This window comes from Eleutherodactylus coqui, chromosome 2, assembly GCF_035609145.1.
Source record: "Eleutherodactylus coqui strain aEleCoq1 chromosome 2, aEleCoq1.hap1, whole genome shotgun sequence".
Lineage (NCBI taxonomy): Eukaryota > Metazoa > Chordata > Amphibia > Anura > Eleutherodactylidae > Eleutherodactylus > Eleutherodactylus coqui.
The window spans coordinates 147,348,379-147,369,075 of record NC_089838.1 but is presented as its reverse complement, the minus strand read 5'-3'; the positions used below and the strand labels follow the sequence as shown (position 1 = coordinate 147,369,075).

The following is a 20,697-nucleotide window of genomic DNA, read 5'->3' as shown; positions in this document are numbered from 1 at the left end:
TGCAGGATTCTGCATGGGGAAACCATGCAGGCCAGTGGACATGAGGCCTGAGGGCGTAGGTGATTTTCAGTCTGATAAACTGCATCCTCCTTTCCGCCCCCTCGTCAGCTCTCAGCAAGGGGAGGGCGCCGCATGGGACGGGAACTAGTGTGCTAAGTATCTTCCAGTATTCTGGTCGGAAGATAGTTGCTGAACTATCTTTCCTGGCCAGCGTAAAAGTGCTGGGCACTTTTATGCCACGGGAATACACCCATCTGAACTGATGCATTGTAAACCAATGCATCAGATGGGCAGCATATTTTGGCCGGCCGTGAAATAGGGACCGATATACGCTTGTGTGAATTAAGCCTTACGGTGGTGGCTTGGCTGACTACTGATAGTCAGGCTCCTGCACTAACTGTCAGGAGAGGGAAAACCTCATATTCAGGCAGTTTAACCCCTTTATGCAACAATCAATAGCAACCACAGCAAGCAAGCAGATGACAAGGAGGGGGCTCTTTCTGTCAACTATTGGAACTCTGCAATGCAATTACAAGGTACGAATAGGTTCCTATGGCAGATGAAAGCCTGACAAAGGCCACCATGTCTGCCATATAACACAACGTATTAGGCCCCACTTTCAGCAGAGTGTAATATGCTGCAGATGACAAGTAATGCAGTGTACTATGATAGCAATTGAATAATCACATTTTCAAGTGCCCCTCAGAGATTGAAAAATAGTGTCAAGAAAAGTTCAATAAAGTTTAATTTAAAGAAAAAAAAATCCAGTTTTTCCCTCACAAAAGCCTGGATAAAAAAGCCCAAAGATTTGTAAAAATAATTCAACAACTAATAGGTGTTACCATGTTTGTAATGACCTAGAACATGAAAATATTTTATTTATTGCACATGGTGAACACTGTAAAAATAATTTTAAAACGTAATGTCAGAAATATTTTTGTTTTGTTTGTCTCCCAAAAAATGCAATAAAAAGCAATCCAAAAGTCACATGTGCCTCTAACTGGTGCCAACAAAAACGACAACTCTTTCACATAGCTCCGTTGCCGGAAGATTAAAAATGTTCTTTGTCTAAGAATGGGGTGATGCGGATTCAATAGTTTTTCTTCATGTCTTCATTGCTAAGATAAGAAAGTTATCAAGTTATATTTGCCGACTATTGAATGTCGTAAAGACAAAACCCAAAAACAATGGTGGAATTTCTGGTCATTTTTTTTCAATCTCCCCCTGAAAACAATTTAATTAAAGCTATACAACACAGTATATGTTCCCCAGAATGATGCGACTAAAAAATACGAATTGTCCCTCCCCCCCAAAAAACGAGACCTCATACGGCTATATCAGCGAGTTATTGCTTTTGCAATGCAATAATGAAAATCACTTGGTCCTTAAGACTCAAAATAGGCTCATTAGTAAGGGATTAATATTGTTTTTAGGTTCCAGAGTTTGCATTGACTGATTTCTTATTATTCATGTATAAACATATCTTGACAGCAGTCATAACTCCATTTTTCAGATACGGCTCTCCAAGACTTTTACATAGACATAAAATGTAACATTTGAGTTGTTTGCAGCCCCTAGGAAGGCGCCTACTTTACACTGTTTTATTATGGATTTCTATGTATAAGTGTGCTTTGACATCTGCACTGGGGATTCCACTTTCCTGCTCTGTTCGTGGCGCAGCCTAGGGGTATTCCTGCGGCCGAATGGCTCTGTCTCTGGACGGAACCAAATAGTGCCAGACAGGTCCTACTGACTATAATGGGGTCTGTCCACTTTCCGCCCAGCTTTTGCACGGGAGAAAAAGCGCTGCATGTGCTTTTTCTTCTGGTATTTTCAGCTTGATCGGCGATGGAACCTCTGGTTGGAGGTTCTGGCAAGATGTGAAACCACCCTAAAGTATGCAGTAAACCTTCAAATTCCCTCTAGTGGTGGCTGTAAGATGTATTAGAAAACAGAGCTCAGGCCACTATCAAGATAAACTCAGAAATTAATCAGCATTGGAATTTAAGCAAATTTAGATTAACCCCTTCAGAACATATCTAATGTTTGTCCTTTTTTTCAGCTTTACACTACAAAAGCTACAACTTTTCTTACCTTTTAGTCAATAAAGCCATCTGAGCATATGTTTCTTATATGACAAATTGTTCAAGTTGTAAAAATTTCAATATTTGTATTTTGGGATACCTATAATGTATAATACAATTCTTATTCATTTTTGGGGAGGGGGGGTTAAAAAAAAAAAACTATTGTTTTTTGGGTTTTGTTATTACAACATTTATCGTACAACATAAATGAAACCTTAACTTTATTCTACAGGTTAGTAAAATTACAGAAATACCAAATTTGGTCCGGACTCACATGAACAGGTCGGATCCCGTTCGTGAAAACCAAGTGGGAGGCGCTGTTCATACAGGTCAGGGTGACCAGGTAAAACTCTCCCGTAATAGGGATATATAGAAAGGCTACCTAAACTGCTTAATATAAGTAAGCAGGAATAATATTGTGAGAGATGCTCCATCCGGTAGCGTCTAACTCATGTGACTACGGGCCAATACTATTTAACCCTTCCTCCTGCTAGAATTGCTTTTATTATTAATTTACCACCTTGAGGCACCTTTTCCTGCTTTTACGCTACTGGGGCACTGTTATAATGGATGTTTATGCATATCGAATGTGGCATTTATTATATTCTCTACTATATTCTAGTTTTGGACTAGCAGTGTTACTGTTGATTACTACTCGCTTCTTTCACCTGTTTGCGCACTGAATTGCTGGTTTAATAAATGCCTAAATAGCTGTATTCTGTTCATTTCACTTTGCCAAAACAGGTACCAAAATGGTACTAATAAAGCTACGAGTTATTCCACAAAAAACAAGAGCTCATTCGGTTCTGCTGTGCTCTTGGCAAGTTGTGACACAAAAAAAAGTGTCTATATTCTGTAAAAGGAGAAAAACATAAAACCCATAAAAATGTGGTGCTGCCATAATCTTAATGACTCCTAGAATAGAGTTACACGATATTTATACCACACGGTGAACAACATAAAAATACTTCCCAAAAGACAAGAGTGAAATCGCTTTTCTTCAATTTGTTTCCAACAGGTACCTGAACATGACCCATAAACTACGAGGCCCCACACAGCTGCATTGACAAAAATAATTTATAAATTATGACCGCTGGAACACAAAAGAGAGACGATTCACTGGTTCTTAAGGTTAAAATTTGTAATGTCACTATGGCCGCTCTCACACAGGCGCTTTTTACAGCTTTTAGCGTGGTGTTTGAAATGCCTGCTAAATACGTTGTACTGAGCATCCACTGATTTCAATAGGGCTTCTGATACTATTGTTTGAGCGCGGCGTTTCTAATGCCGTACTTTTTGAACGCTGTCTGTTCTGTTTTAGCGTGTTTCAGCGATTTCAAATGCATCTTATCACCTATTGCAATGATGGGGTGTTAAAAACGCTGTTAAATGCATTTGAAAACTCTGTATAAGGCCGCATGCAGACGAGCGGGTTGGATCCGGCGGTGAGAATTCTCGCCGCGGGACCCGACCTGAGTGCCTGCAGAGACGAGCGCGTACTCACCCGTGCCCGGCGGCCCCGTCTCTTTCATGTGCCGGCTGCCGGGCAGCCGGCGCATGCGCAGACCGGAGACGGCGGCCGGGTGAGTGACGTATCCGTGCGAGGCTCTGCGAGCCCTGCACAAAAATAGGACATGCCGCGGTTTGTTTGCCGCGCAACATTTCGCGCGGCCAAGCCACGGCCGTCTGCATAGGAGTGCGTATTGTAATGCACTCCTATGCAGGCTTTCAGTGGCGGAAATCCAGCAGGAAATCCCGCCGCGGGATTTCCGTCCGTGTGCAGGCGGCCTAACTCTGTATTTTTACTAACACCTGAGACTGGCCTAAGGGGTTAAAAAAGGACAAAATAATTTCAAAATCTACAATCTAAAGAAGTGACATTTATGGGAGGGTTTTGCCAATTTTAATTTGACTCTTAGGGGGTTAATAACAATGTACTAATTAGTCATCTGCCATACCATTTAAACGGATATGAAATAATCACAAACAAATAGAGTATTAACTGTAGCACCATGATGTAACTTTGTTAAACATGAGCAGCTAGGCAGCACCAATACATTTATGTTATATGAAGCTGTATAGTTAAAGTATACTAGCTTATTCAACTGTCATTTCTGCATCAATGAAGAACTCATGGGAATTCAATATATGTAACATGTTTTACTTTCTTCCGTAATTATATATTCACATCTGCGTCAGGAGGCTGTTTGGAGGTTTTGTCGCAGATCAAAATGCTGGACAGAAAAGTCCTGCACAGAGGACTTTTTCATCTGATAAGGCCTCGTTTAGACGAGCGTGGTTTACACGCTGCTACAGCAACATGTAAACCACGCTTCTATAGCAATCAATAGGTTGCTATGGAAGTGCTCACACAGAGCTTTTTTACCAGCTCAGAATCTGCGCTGGTAAAAATGATAGGACAGCAAGTGCCGAGTAGCCTGTCAGCTCCGTGCTGTGGCGCTTTCCATGGTGCGGACCACAGGCTTCTATGGGAGCCGTGGCAGCACTCTGCTTGCAGCACAGACATGTAAATGGGCTGCTCTGTGGAGCACGAAGCAACTCGTTCACCGCAGAATTCCTGCATGCCAGCAGTGTAGGTTTACACATTGCTGTAGCAGCGTGTAAACCACGCTCGTCTGAACGAGGACTAAAATCCTTGACAGCCGAACAGAAACCAAACAGACCTAATTATAGTCAATGGAGTCCATTCATGGAAATGCAGTTCCATCATGTAATGGGTTTGTCTGGGCAGGGAATTCTCCTTTCCTGTTCTCATAATGGGCACGAAATGGAATCCCCTAATGCTGGCGTTACTGTAGCCTAATTCTGCATTAATAGCTTCCTCTAAAATTCAGCATTTTTTTTTAGAAGAGTGCATGACAGGTTTTCTTTAAGCGGTGGGCCTCTAGCAACCAGATTGTCATACAAGCTTCAGCTTCTCCAGACTGGCATTGTTCTGACAGTTGAGAAGTAGAACAACAGCTTTGTTGCATGCCATTCCCCATGTCAGCTGGAGTGCTATTAAGACTTAGGTGGAGCATTGCATAGTTGTATTTCAGCTAAATGTATTTGCGACAGAAACCCATATATTAGAAATTTCACTGTATTTATCGATCCATCTAAGGCATTAAATACTGTATTTGCATATCTCTTTGTCTTAAATTAGTCTAAAATTGACAAGTGCTAGAAATTTGTGAAACAACTCTGTGCAGCAGTATAAACATATATGTTTCCACAAGGAATGTCCCAAAATAACAATATATTATTCCAATTTAAATAAACTTGCTTTAAATAATAAAGTATAACAGTTATCTCATGGAAAGCTGTGTGCTACATTTTCCATAGAAGTAAGGTAATATGTTATCGTACCGAGTTCCATGGTCCTGGATGCCATGAAGCATCAGCAGGGCATGTGTGAGTGTTACACTGGGCTACGTTTGGTGGTTTATCAAGGATTTCACAATTTTGATCATCTAAAACTTGTCCACTTGTCAGCTGGCATATGACCAATCTTGTTTTCGTTCCTCCTCCACATGTCAGGGTGCACTGGAATTCAAAGTCAGAAATTAAACATTTAAAAGGCAGTAACTTTTATTTTTTTAAACAAAGTGACAGTCTCCTCAATATTGGTTAAAAATCTATGTATATAGGTACTATAACTAGTAATGAGAGATTAATGGGAGCATTATGTAAGCAACATAATTAATAGTCTACGTACCATATTAAGTACCAATGCTATTTTGGTAGTAAGGGCTCATTCACACGGGCGTTAAATTCACACCAAAGTTAGCCGCGCAAAAAATTGTGGCTAACTGCGTGAAAAATAGAGTAAATGGAGGATTTCCCATTATTAAGCGTCAAGCTTAATTAGCTGTGAAATTGCCCGTTCACACTATTGGGAGCTGTGTGGTGCTTTTTACTGCTGCTCCAGGAGGAGAGAGAGAGGTGAAGGAAAGCCTCAGGGACCCCTCTTCTCTGCGACAGCGAGACACGGGTTTGCCTGCAGGGCAGAATAAGGAAACTCCCCGGCGGCTGAAGATTTCCTTATTCTCCCCTGCAGCTGAACCCCTGTCTCGCTGCTGCAGGAATATCCCTCCAGCCCTGCTGGGATAAAGGGAAGCCCTGCAGAGAAGGAAGTTTCCCTAGGGCTTTCCTTCATTTCTCTCTCCCTGCTATGGGATGATTCCCCTGTAACAGGGAGAAAGAGGTGGAGTGGCTATAGGACTTCCCCAAAAGCAAGGAGTGACAGGGCAGGGGCATTTTGGGATACATTTAACTTGTCATTGAACTTTTATTAAGTTTTTATATTTTCTGGGAGAAGAAATACATTTTTATTTGCGTCAATCCATTCTGAGAGCCATAACTTCTTATTTTTCCACTGATGTAGCCATATGGACTTACTAATTAACATTTATTATTTTCTTTAGAGTGGGGCGGAAGAAATTTAGCAGTTTTTTGTCTTATTTTTTTGTTGTTCACCATGCAATTAACATAATGCCTTGCCTGGAATATTTCTACTCGTGATGATAACTGCGATGCCATACATGTTTTTTTGGTTGTTTTTTTTCTTAGGTTTATAAAACAAAATTACTTTTTATATAAAAATGTTAGTTTTTTTTTTACTGCAGAATTTTTTAACAAGTTTTACTAACATTTATTTAGGTTAAATGACAAATCTTTGTAAAAAAAAGTGAGATGTAGCATTGTTACAAAAGAGTTGATATACAACGTGTTGTAACTTTCCTACCTCACCCCAGCTTCCATAATTCCAAAGAGGACAAGGCCCAGAATCACAGTGTCTCGAGTCAGCAGGTTTTGTTCTCTCATCACATAAGTGACTAATCCTTCCTTCTCTGTCTTGACACACCACAACTCGACGTTCAAAACCACCTGCACATGTGCTTGAACACTATGTAGAAGAATGGAGGGAAAAATGAGAGACATTTAAACTGCAGTGAAACAACTAATGTTCCTTTTAGGTTATTGGTTACCAAATATGTCTCATCTTTTGTAACCATGGCACTGAATGCTTTGTACTAAGTTATGGTTTGGAACTTTATGCTTGCCTGCAAGAGAATAGCTAAAAAAATAATTAATAGAACATCACAACTTTTTAATCTTAAAACTGGAACATGTACTACTTGAACGGGATGCAACAGTTTGTTTATACACTTGAATGCTCTTGTCATTGACTTCTATTGTTAAAAAACAAACAAACAAAAATCATTGCAGGCTGCAAGCTCCTGTCCTGTCAAAAACAGTATTTAGATATAGACGGGTTTAACAACTGAAGTGAATAGCAAGAGGATTCTACTAGTCACCCAGATGTATCCTGTTGTAGCAGTCTATGCTTCTTTGTACCAAGCAGTAAAAACACGTCTCAACTGTATGCCAAAAATGTGATGTGAACATACAGATTTAGAAAAGTTTAGCTTGACACATAATGCTTTAACCCCTTCAAGACAAAGACTGTTTATACCTTAGTGAACAGGGCAAATCTTGGAAATCTGTAGAGGTTTTTAACACTTCCAAGTTATATATATATATATATATATATATATATATATATATATATATATATATATACAGGGGCGTACCTAAGGGCTCAGGGGCCCGGGTGCAAAAGTTCAGCTCGGGCCCCCCCTTGCGCCTCCACCCCACACTCCCCCGTACCTAGATCGTGCTGCATACGTGATCTCCCCCTTGGCGTAATTTTTCCAAACATGACACATTTCCTGCACATGAACATTTGTTTGTAGCCCTGCAGGCCACTCACACACCGCTTTGTACCGCTATTAGCGCGGTGTCCCGAGCGCCGTACTAACCGCAGTACAACACTCCCAGAGATTTTAATGAGCTTACTTAAACCTGCGCTCGAACACGGTGTTTCTAACGCTGTGATTTTAGAGAGCTGTCTGTTCTATTTTTGCGTTGTCGTGGTTTTTAAACACACCTCCTCACAACGATTTGGGGGGAGCATTAAAAAGCGCCGTCAGACACTGTAACCTGTGTTTGAAAATACTGCTCAAAATCCTGGTAAAAATGCCACGATTTCAAGCTGCGTTTTCTGAACACGTGTCTATCCATCTATCTATATACTATTTATCTATCTCATATCTATCTATATACTATTTGTCTATCCCATATCTATCTATATACTATCTATGTATCCCATATCTATCTATATACTATCTGTATACTATCTATCTATCTATACACTATCTATCTATATACTAGCTATCTATCCCATATCTATCTATATACTAGCTATCTGCTATCTATATACTAGCTATCTGCTATCTATATACTATCTATGTATCCCATATCTATCTATATACTATCTATGTATCCCATATCTATCTATATACTATCTATGTATCCCATATCTATCTATATACTATCTATGTATCCCATATCTATCTATATACTATCTATGTATCCCATATCTATCTATATACTATCTATGTATCCCATATCTATCTAATCATCCATTTATCTATATACTATCTATCTATCTCACATCTATCTATCTCACATCTATCTATCTATCTATCTATCTATCTATCTATCTATCTATCTATCTACTATCTATCTACTATCTATACACTATCTATCTATCTATATACTATATCTTTACACTATCTATATATACATTATCTATCTCATATCTATCTATACACTATCTATCTCATATTTATCTATATACTATCTATCTATCTGCTATCTATATACCATCTATCTATTCATCCATCTATCTATACACTATCTATCTATATACTATCTATTCATCTATCTATATACTATCTAGCTATCTCATATGAGATAGATAGCAGATAGATAGTATATAGATACATGGATGAATAGATAGATATGGGATAGATAGATAGTATATAGATAGATATGGGATAGATAGATAGTATATATATAGCAGATAGATAGTATATAGATATGGGACAGATAGATAGTATATAGATAGCAGATAGATAGTATATAGATAGCAGATAGATAGTATATAGATAGATGGATGAGTAGATAGTATATAGATAGATATAGGATAGATAGTATATAGATAGCAGATAGATAGTATATAGATAGATAGATAGTATATTGATAGCAGAAAGATAGAATATAAATAGATAGATAGTGTGTATATATATATATATATATATATATATATATATATACGATAGATAGATAGATAGATACATTGTAGATAGATAGATAAATAGATAAAGGAGGGAGACAGACAGATACATACATATGCACTTACCCCAGGGCCCGGTCCACTTCTCCTTCATGTGACAGCAGCAGCAAGCCAGCAATTCAGAAGCTTCCCGTTCAGCAGGAAGCAGGGGGGGGGGAGCACATGATCCCCTGTCATGTGACTTCTTCCCTCCTCCCCTGCCGTCCCATGTGACTTCCTCCTTCTCACCTGCCGACCCGCATATTAGGTATTTCAGCCGCACTTAAGCAGTTTAATATATTTCCAAAGGGGGGGTGTACCCAACAACCAATCAGGTCGCTGGAATCGCTCACTGCTGCTTAAGTGCGGCTGAAATCCCAAATATGCTGCCGGCCCATGTGAGTTCCTCCCTCCTTCTCTCTGCTCTGCCGAGCCTTCCTCTCACGCTGGCCGTTCCGGCTGCCGCATGATGAGAATTTTGCTGCAGTCAGAACGGTCAGCGATTAATGCACTAAATGTGCATGTTGGTTATGCAGAGGGCAGCCTCGGGGCCCCCTGAGCGCAGGGGCCGGGTCGCCATGGCGACCCCAGCACCCCCTGACGCTACGCCTATGTATATATATATATATATATATAAAACAAAAGACTAAATTGAGGAAAAAGTTTTAAAATTGACATTTTTCCATATTTTCAATACATATTCAGTACTAGGGATGAGCGAGTATACTCGCTAAGGCATTACTCGCTCGAGTAATGTGCCTTAGCCGAGTATCTCCCCGCTCGCCCCTAAAGATTCGGGGGCCGCCGCGGCTGACAGGTGAGTCGCGGCGGGGAGCAGGGGAGAGCGGGCGGGAGAGAGGGAGAGAGAGATCTCCCCTCCGTTCCTCCCCGCTCTCCCCCGCAGCTCCCCGCCCCGCGGCGGCACCCGAATCTTTCGGGACGAGCGGGGAGATACTCGGCTAAGGCACATTACTCGAGCGAGTAGTGCCTTAGCGAGTATACTCGCTCATCCCTATTCAGTACATATTGTCACATATGTACATTCATACTATACAAATTTATTTCTCATATTTCCATTTGTTTATTTTTGAAAAACATTTGAAAAATGAAGTATGTTTCTGAGCAATTTAAAAGACTTACTAATGTAACAAAAATATTTCAAATTTAGAAGTATATAGTTTTATATTTTCACCTGTAAATTTATCTAAATCATATTGGTGATTAAATTAATTGTAATAACCAACTGATGTAAAATTAATGTATGTGTACGTGTAAGTGTATGCTCACACGTAGGGGAATTGGTGGTGATTTTCCATGGTGAAAATCCACACCAAAATCCATATTACAGCGTTGGTGCAGATTTGCACAAACATCTGCAGTGCAAAATATGCTGCGGATTTTGGTGCAGAATGTACCCTTATAAATCTAATTTATTTCTGGCTAAATATAAAAAATGGACCCTACACTATAATATCAACTATACTAACTAAATATAAATATATTATTAGAGGATAGGAAATGAAGGGGTTAATGTGCTGCTTCAATACTATCAGCTTCTCTCACACCGACAGGAGACCGGTGGGATAAAGAGGTTTTTACAGCGCTGAAATGCTGGGCAGCAGAAATGCTCTGAGTGGCTGTTAGTCTGATTGTGCCATTGGGACATGAAGCAATCAGTCCAATAACGGCAGCCAAACTACAGGCTGTTAGCAACCGCCTGTTTCAAGTTTTTCATTAGATTCATGCATTCGATTGCTAGCGGCATGGGGAAGTAAACTGATATCGCTGCTGCACAGAGTGCTAGGTTGAAACTTGGCAGATCTGTAGCCAATAGTCATTCTAACATTCTAAAGTGATAGTTACAGCGTAGGGAGTTCTAGTAACCTGTTGATAAAAGAGAGAAATGGTGAACATGCAGACTTATGCATAAAAGCTACAATAAGGGTATTCTCCTCTAGATATGCGCTACTATTTAAAGTTCCTTTTTTCTAATGCCCCCGCTGCATGGGACGATTCTTGTTTAAACAGGCAAATTAAAATTGCTGCATTTTGTGTGTGTGAGTATCCTTATAATGTGCACTAACTAGTCTCAAAGGTAATGTAAATATAAAAATGGATACACAATGGAAGCTATGATGCAATGTTACAATGCAAGCAACGTTTTGTTTCACAAAGCAAAATATTTCTTACTGAGCCCCAGGGACCAGTCCTCCATTGGTTTTCATGACTACCAGGATTGTTTCGCTGGTTGTCTTTGCTGCTTGCATCAGGTTCTCTATGTGGGCTTTCAGGTTGTGGAAATCTCATTGGATAGTTATGATTGCCAGGAAACTGGTTGAATGTGTGGCACGGTGGCATAATACATTCTTGCTCCGTCGTAGGTTTGGCATCTGGATCGCAGTTTTCATCATCAACTATTTCATGATAACTGGTGCACACAACTTGTCTTACGACTGTTCCTCTTCCACAAGTTACTGGACACTGAAGACAAGAGAATCGTACAGTGTTACTACAAAGTGTAAAGGAAAATTACAAGAAGAATAATGATGCCATCAATTCTGCTTACAGGAGCCCAATCTCCTGACTTCCATTCTCCACAGGATGTAAAACAGCTGGAAACTTCAGGTGGCCGTGGCAAGTGGGTGCAAAAGGTTTCCTCAGCTACAACACCAAACGCATCTCTACAGCTTACATAACGAGCACGATTACCTCTTCCACAAGAAGCAGAACACTGAAATTTTCCAAAATTTTCATGATCAACCTTATGTTTACATCTGTCTTATAACAATACATGCATGTACACTAATAATAGGAAATCACTTAACACATTAGATACCTTTACACGTTTTGACAAGTCAATTAAAATCACAATATGGCAGATTTATCATTGTATTTATGCCAATTTTTCATCTTGAAAGTTATATTGGGAAGCTGCTTCCACCTTTTTCAACACATACAAATGTGTCAAAAACATTAGGCCATCCTTACTCTGATAGAATGCTACTTATTCATTACAATTCTCAGACTCGTTAGAAAAATGGTCAAAATTAGCATTGTTTTTACCTCCAAGACACATGCACCCAGTTGACAAATCTATCATATGCTACACTGAAAGAGAAAATGGCACACTGCTCATGTGGTACACCAGTCTCCATGCATTTTCCCCACTGGGCTTCATTTATTACATCTCTTTAACAAAAGAATTCTATGTTGCCCTTAGGACCAATCACAGTGCAGCATTCATTTCTTATAATCAGCTCTGAAAAAGTGAAAGTTATGCTGTGATTAGTTGTAATGAGCAACAAAAATTATTTAATAATTTTTAACTTTTAGAAAGTTTTGACTAAATGAAGCTGTGAGCTGTGAGCATAATGTCCAGTGTGATTTCTCTGTACATTTAACAATACACTTAAATACAAGGAAGTGTTAAATATTTTTAAATAAAAGAGGACCTATCACATTTTTCTCATTTAAAAAAATTAAAACTGTTAAAAAAAATAACATTATTAAGAAATTAAACTTATTAAAAAATGCAGACACTAAGAACCAGTCCTCATCAGTTAAAGTTTTCTGTGCTAATTTTTTCTTAAACCAGCTGGCCATGAAGAAATATAATAAGACAGACTATACTTACCCATCGCAGATCACCACAGTTTCAGCACATCATCTGCCGTTGACCCTGCCAACACTCTGTTTACAAGCTGCAGTTACTTACTGCAGACTTACTGCAGCCAATCACTGGCCTCAGTGGTGCACCACTAAGCATAGGTTATTTTACTATTTTTTTTGTATGGCCAGCAGGTTAAAAAAAAAATTTCAGAAAACCCCTTAAATTATTTTGTAGCATAGTCTGATCCTCGTGAACAGACATCCTGAAGACTCTATCAACATTTTTAACGAGGCTTGTGAGTAGAGAATCATCGAGGAATGGAGGTCAATCTGAACGTGTCATTAAGCAGGATGTTAATGACTCATACCTGATGTCATCTTTGTGTGCCATGCTCCGTGTATTATTCACGGTTCATGGGGATAGGTGGTTGTAGTAAGTTGCACTCCATTGTGTTTGGTCAGTGCTCAGGTCCAGACCATAACAGCTGATCGTCAGCTGAATGGTAACTCTTTAAGGGTAGAGACACACAGAGCAGCACGGACATGGCCGTGATGTGACCAAAACCAGCGTCGGCACTGTTTTTTAAAAAAAAATTATTGTTAAGCAGCTGCATGATTTTGGTAGAAAAAAAAATGTTTCATCTGCAAAACTGCAAGACTGATTGTAATGGAAGTAAAGTTTTTAACCAGCTGGTTTCTGGCAAAATCATGCGACCACTTATCAGTCAATTTAAAAACCAAAGTGGCTGCATGCCAATGCAGTTTTTGGCAACAACAGGCTGCTCCATATGTCTCTACCCTAAATGTATTTCTGTAGATTTTTCTGAGCTGCCATATCTTATAGTGTTTTCATACGGAACCAAGTAAAGAGTTGACTCTTGGTATAACTAGGGTCATTCTGTAAATGTTACTGTATCAGCATGAAAACTCGATGGGAAGTTCACAAGCTGCAGCATTCCCTGTAGACGGACAACTTTTGGGGAGTTATCATTTAAAGGTAAACATTTTTTAAAAATCTTGATCAATAGATAAAACTCTATGACATTATTATTTGATTTTAAAAATTCCAGTTGACACCCTGTGTGTTTTAGGCTAGTTATTTCCTTACTTATTGTTTAAACTTACCAATGCTGGCACAGGAAAGTGATGGAGGAGAACCAACAGTGAGAACCATGGGCTCTCGGCTGTATGAAAAGTGTGGGGACCCCTCCAAGTCGGAATTTTACATTTGTTTCCAAAGTCAAAGATTGGCTGTACGAAGCAGATAAGGAGGACAGTGATATGCTAAGCACTGCCAATAGGAAAGTTTTTGAGTTTTATTTTAACATTAAAGGGATCCATATAAGTCTGAGATCCATATATGGAATTAATTCAGCTATTACTGTGACCACTAACATTTGTGAAATATACTTAATATTAAGCATGGAGGTGAGTTGCGCATGAGCAAAAACAGTTTACCATGAGTGATGCAGCTGCTGATGGACATGCACACACAGAGTTGCAATGGTGACATATGTGACATCATTAGTAGTTCAGGCTATTTAACAGCTCGGGCGCGTGACCTTCCAGCGGATCAGTGGAATAGGGCATCTTTTCAATGGAAAGTATATTACAAAAAGGTTAGAGATCATAGTGATATGTGAACTAATACCACGTATGGGTCTCAGACATTTTTTGACAATTTTTATGGAGAGTTGAGTCATTTGCGCATGCAGTCCTATACTAAAGGCAGGTGTTTTAGAATAATGTTTTAAACATTATTAAATAAGGCTCATTTTATAATTATATACTTGTTTTATTATACTTTTTTTTCTTTAAATAAAAAAAAAATGATAGGATCTCTTTAAGCATGAATAATCAATTAGGCTAAAAACAAACAACCTTTTTGTATTAATCATCTAAATGAATGGGGAAAATACAAATGTGTATTGTTAATGGGGTTTTCTGATATAAATACTTTCTTTAAAATCAGGTCACCTTTCCCCCTGCCCACAACTTTCCTGGCGGGGAACAGGTGGCTGAGCTCTGTCATTGGCTGCAGCAGCCTGTGATATTCCATACACAGGCTGCTGCAGTCTGTAAACAACACATGACAACAAGAGCTGTCCGTGGGGAAAAAGCTGGGGAGTAAGAGCTAATTTGTTATTTTTACACATGGGGAGGATCGGATTGTAAAGAAAAGATTTATCTCGGGAAACCCTATTAATTTAAACAACAATTTCTGTTATAGACTACATACAGACTATATAGCACCTACTGGTGTCCATGACCCATATCGCCACTGCGCATTCTTTTGTATCTGATCTATGGGAGAGACACTTGGGTATACACGAGAGTGTGTTGGACAATGAAGTCTTTCGCAGTCCTGTAGATACAAGACTAACATAAATAACAATAATAATATATTAAAAACAGTTTTTTACATATATTAAAAAATAATATATTAAAGGTAACCTTTCTCAAGTTCTCTAAACCACCACCATGCTGTTATACTAAAATTTAATACCTCTTTATAATCTGTCTGATGCAACATAATGCTTAACATATATCATGTGCTATATGTGAATTATCAGTGAATAGTCATCAGGGAGCACTACAGTCAGGTCCCAAAATATGCCCTCCCTATCTTCATTTACCATATTTTTCACTTTATAAGATGCACTTTTCTTCTTCCCAAGGCAGGGGGAAAAAGTCGCTGCGTCTTATAAAACGAATGCGCCAAAATTCGTCACATTGGTATTTGTTCACACAATCGCGAGTTTAAATGTGCGATTGGCTAACTAAATCACGGTTACGCAAAGAAAGTCACGAACAAATGTGCGATCACTTACCAGTTTTCTCTCCTCCCCACTGCCGCCTGTTTGTGCCGCTGATTGGTGCTGAGCGCCGGTGGGAACTGCTGCTGTTTCCCCGCCTCCACCAATTGGCTTTTTCCCTTACTCCTGCCAAAGAAGCGCTGCTGTGACACAGAGTTCCGCTGTTTTAGACCTCTGCTGCTCCTTCTGCTCCGTCACCCGACACTATCCCCTGCAACTGTCCCTGGGTGAGTTCAAAATATTTTATCCATATTTTCCTGCTCTAAAGTAAGGGGTACGTCTTATCACCTGGTGCGAAAAATAGGGTATGTCCCACAGGGTGTGATACGTCATTACAAGGCAGTTCCAGGGTTGCGATAGGGACAGACAACACAGGTACCAGGGCACAAGGTAGACACCAGGCTTACAGAAGTATATATTTTTAATCTAAAAAATGAACTTTAAGGATGAAATAACAATCAAAGACTTTGTCACTTGCATGACATTAAGCAGTTACCATAGGGCAAGTGATAGTACCACCGAATGCAAAAATCTTGTAAAAAAATTGTGGTTTACCGAACACAGTCCGAATATCACTTAATGACTTGTCAGCAACTGGTGGATGCGGATTTCTGCAATCACAGTCTATAAGTTTTTGGCTTGTCTCCAGTCACGCTTTTCTAGTTTTATTGTTGGTATGCCTGCCTAGTCCCTGAAGTCTGGTGGTGTGCACAGTAGCCGCTTCTTTTTATCAAGGACCACCCTCAATCTGCAGTTCTCCAGGTGTACTCAGTACCGCTGAGGGAAAGAGAAGTCTCTCGAAGTCCGAAGGAGAAGCGTTACAGGACAGTGTGTCTCTCTGTCTAACCATCTCAGCCACTGTCCCTTTAAGTGCAGTCTTTGCAAGTCTGTAGTATTGCTTCCTCTGGTCTATCTCTCTCAGCGAAGGCTCCTGATACCACGGTCATACAAGCAGCATCGATCAGCTCTCTTAGTCACAGGCTGCTGTCCACCTGTGTTTGTCCTTCTGTTGAGCTCCGCCGCGTTTCCTCCCTTCGTTAATGTTGCAGTTTCTATCTGCCACCTCACACAGGCCTCAGACCCCAGGAGATCCTCTTCTTCTCTTATTGTAAGAACTTCCCACAAACCACATGACCAGGTCAACCAATAACGTTTTTTCTGATAAAAGAGAGGTGGGCAGTAACGTAACATTGCTACCACTGGAGGTCACTGATAAATAGAGTGGTAATAATAAAAACAGCAAACTCAACAGTGGAGAGTCGGCTTAACAGCACTGCATTCCTTGTTAAACTAGCATAGCCTCTGGGATGTCAATTAAAGCAAAGGGACATCAATCAAGCCAAGAAAGGTGTGCTTAGAGATTGAGTTTAATAACTTTTCAACATCACACTAGGCCCAAATGACTCTTCATCAGAAATTTACACATGAATACTATTACCATCCATTAAAACAGCATGGTGATGGTTTACTGACCTAACACCTTATGACAGGCCCCCTTTGAAAATAAGTTTACAACTTCAGATGGGATATACCAAAGTTAAAGATTTAAATTAAAAGAATATATATTGTTAAACAGTTCAATAAATGCTATGTTTTAAGCAATTTACAAGTAGTCATTAAAAAAATCAGTAAATATAAAACAAGCAAATAGAATGACAGTTACAAGACGGGCGTACCTGAAGACGGCCGTCTCTCTCCAGCGCTGATGAAAGAACACATGACCGGCAATGCAGCCGGTCACATGTTCTTCCTCCCGGCGCTGCAGAGAGACGTCCGTCTTCAGGTACGGCCGTCTGCTGGCCGCAGTAACACGGGCGGACTAAGCCCTAAGGACGTACTCATATGAACTGGATTTATGAGCATTTTTGCAGTCGTTAAACTTGGCAAAAAATGAGCCATTATACAAAATTGCTTAGTGTGTTAACAATTTTGCCTTGATTTTGTGTCTGAAAAAGACACAAAACCTCTTAGTGTGAATGTACCCCAAGTTGTTTGTGCACAGCTGTATCTGAACCTGTCAATATAATAATAATAATAATAATAATAAATAATAATAAATAATAATAAATAATAATAATAAATAATAATAATAATAATAATAATAATAATAAATAATATAATAATAATAAATAAATAATAATAAATAATAATAATAAATATAATAATAAATAATAATAAAATAATAAATAATAATAATAATAATAATAAATAATAATAATAATAATAATAATGGTGCCCCTTTCCTGAGGCAATCTGAGTCTGCCGCCTTAGGCTGCAGGACCTCAGAAGGATGGTGGGTTGCCATCCAGCGGGTATTTATTTTTTACAAGCCATATTAATGGTCGGTAAAAAGTAATCACCAGCAGCGAGCTGGCCGGGCAGCAAACCAACAACCAGTGCACTCACCCCTTCCACAGCTCTGGTCAGGTGACTGCAGAACAGTAATCAGGAACTGTGACCCCTGACCCCGGTGTCTGCATTCCTACATGCAGACACCGGACTATATGCAGTGCCAATGACAGGAGGAGAAATCAGGGGTCACAACTAGAGATGAGCGAGCACGCTCGGATAAGGCAGTTACTCGAGCGAGCATCGCTCTTCTCGAGTAACAGCATTCTCGTCCGAGCAGGCTCGGGGGGGGGGGGGGGGGTGGCGTGGGGTAAGCGGGGGAAGAGATAGAGAGAGAGATCTCTCTCACTCTCCCCCCCCCCCGAGCCTGCGATGCTCGCTCGAGTAACTGCCTTATCCGAGCGTGCTCGCTCATCTCTAGTCACAACCTCTGATAACAGCATGGCAGTCACCCAACTGAAGCTGTGGACAGAGTGAGTGCACAGCATGTGGAATTGTTGCCTAGCTAGAGATCAAGTATTGGGTTCACTATTACTATTGGGGCCATTGTGTGGGACACTATTAATACTGGGGCCATTATGGGGGTCACTATTACTAGAGGGACCACTATGGGGGTCACTATTAATATTTGCGCCACTATGGGGGTCACTGTTAGTATTGGGACCCCTAACAGGGTCACTACTACAACTGGGTGCATTAAACGAATTACTACTGGGGGCACTATTCCTTTGTCACTTCAGACAAGTCTCAATGCTTTACATATGTGTTGGGTATCTTGTGCATTGACGCTTTCAATGCATGTAAAATTATTGTTATTCTTGATGGGGAGATGCTATTTCACACTTTGCCTCAGGCAGCATAAGGGCTTGCAGCACCCCTGGCTACAGTAGAACATATAGTAACCCTATAGTAAAGCATTTATGCTTCCTTCACACTTAGTTAGTATGTGACAATCTTTCTACCTTGTAAAAAATGCCATAAATGTTAATGTATGAGCTATAATCTGGCGCCATTTTTTTCTATAGAAAAGTCTGTGGGAAAACAGCTGCAAAAAATCTGCCATACCTGGAACATTCTATGGTTTAAGCAAAACGACCAGAAGTGAAAGACCTGATCTGTAGGTAATACTTTTCACAACTGACTATTGGCATGCAGCTAACATTTGGCCAAAGCATTTTTGCCCCCAGGCAAAAGGCAGCAAAATGCGTTGCTGTTACTAGAAACTGCAATGCAATTCTTTTTCAAATGGTCCGATAGATTTAATTGAATGAAGAGAGCATTATGAGGCTTATTTAATAATACTGTCTAAAAGTCATACAGTGCAAACCTTGACTAGTCAGTCTTAAAATGCACCAGATTCATTGCAGTGGCTCTGCTGAATGATAACTATGTCGAATGTTATGACTTGTCTAGTATAGGCTGACACAATCCTTTTAGTTAGCTTAGTTTACGGACAATGTTGTCACAATGTTAGGCCACGCCCCTTTTTAAAAACGAAGAAACGTCCTTTGTCGGACAAAGTAACAAAATGTCACAAAGTGCATGAAACGCATAAGAAATGAGGCGCAAAGCAAATTTAACAGTATTCTGTCCCATTTTGCACCAGAAAACTGTCAAATTTTCAATAGTATATAAGCCCCTGTGTGGTTTTTGGCAGGTTTTCGCTTGCTTTTTGCTATGCCTTCTGGCGGCAAAAAACTCCACATTCAGATTTTAGCCGAAGATCAATCTTGAATTATGAAAGCCACTTTTGATAAATATTGCTGGTTCATTGCATTTTACTTGGCATGCTCTAGCTATAGTGTTCTTTCTGGCTTCTAAAAAATAAAAAATCACAACAATTTTCAGAATAAACTAATTAGGACACAACAAATTATGCACAATATTAATAGGAAAAGGTCCTTTTACATTAATAGATATTGTGATGATCAGCACAATTAACGAGATTAGAGCTTGTCTACCGGGCCTTTACACCGGCTAATTCAGACACTCTGGGAAATTATGAACAATCGTTCATCTCCCATTGAGTTAAAGGGATTTTCCAGGTAGCGCCAGCTGTCAGTGCCACACTACATCAGGGTCGGTCTATCAATGGGAGCTACGCCTGCGATTACGAGTGCCTGCCCCTACACAGAGGTCAGAGCAGCAAATTCTGCTCGGACACCGGTGTAGCTCGGCACTGACAGATGGTGCTACCTGAAAAATCCCTTTAAAGCATTTTTGGTAATACATCCACATTCACACAGGGTGACCAGCAGCACCCTTCCATGGCACAATGTAAAAGACCCCCAACTCTACATGTATTTGTAAAAAAAAAAGTACAAAACAGATATTTGCCTGGCTATCTGTAGGTCGAGAAGCTGCATTGCATTCGCGTTCATCCAAAGAAATCCCATAGGTTCCTGTACTGCATTTTACTGTGCGCAATTGGTATCCATGTCCGCATGTAACCGAACACTGTTAAAGGATATATTACAATTAGCATCAAAACAGTTATTATAAATACATAAATGTCTGGCTCAAAGCTGTTCCCACATGAATACATAAATTCATACTTATTACAGAATTAATAAAATGGGCATACCATGTGAATATCCATGTAGGCAATCACAGGCCACACATCCAATTAATTAGTATAAACAATTTCAAGGAAAAT

The 20,697-nt window shown here is 39.7% G+C and overlaps 1 protein-coding gene across 1 annotated transcript in view; it reads right to left on the bottom strand.

Moving 5' to 3' along the window:
- ADAMTS20 (ADAM metallopeptidase with thrombospondin type 1 motif 20) overlaps positions 1-20,697 on the bottom strand; it is a 196,219-nt gene that overhangs the window by 50,225 nt on the left and 125,297 nt on the right. Inside the window, exons 23-28 of the mRNA XM_066591732.1 lie at positions 20,379-20,498; positions 15,134-15,241; positions 11,834-11,998; positions 11,458-11,748; positions 6,832-6,993; positions 5,454-5,630 (exon numbers count right to left, since the gene is read on the bottom strand). Of these exons, the coding sequence (XP_066447829.1) occupies positions 5,454-5,630; positions 6,832-6,993; positions 11,458-11,748; positions 11,834-11,998; positions 15,134-15,241; positions 20,379-20,498 (1,023 nt within the window). The remainder of the gene's footprint in view (positions 1-5,453; positions 5,631-6,831; positions 6,994-11,457; positions 11,749-11,833; positions 11,999-15,133; positions 15,242-20,378; positions 20,499-20,697) is intronic.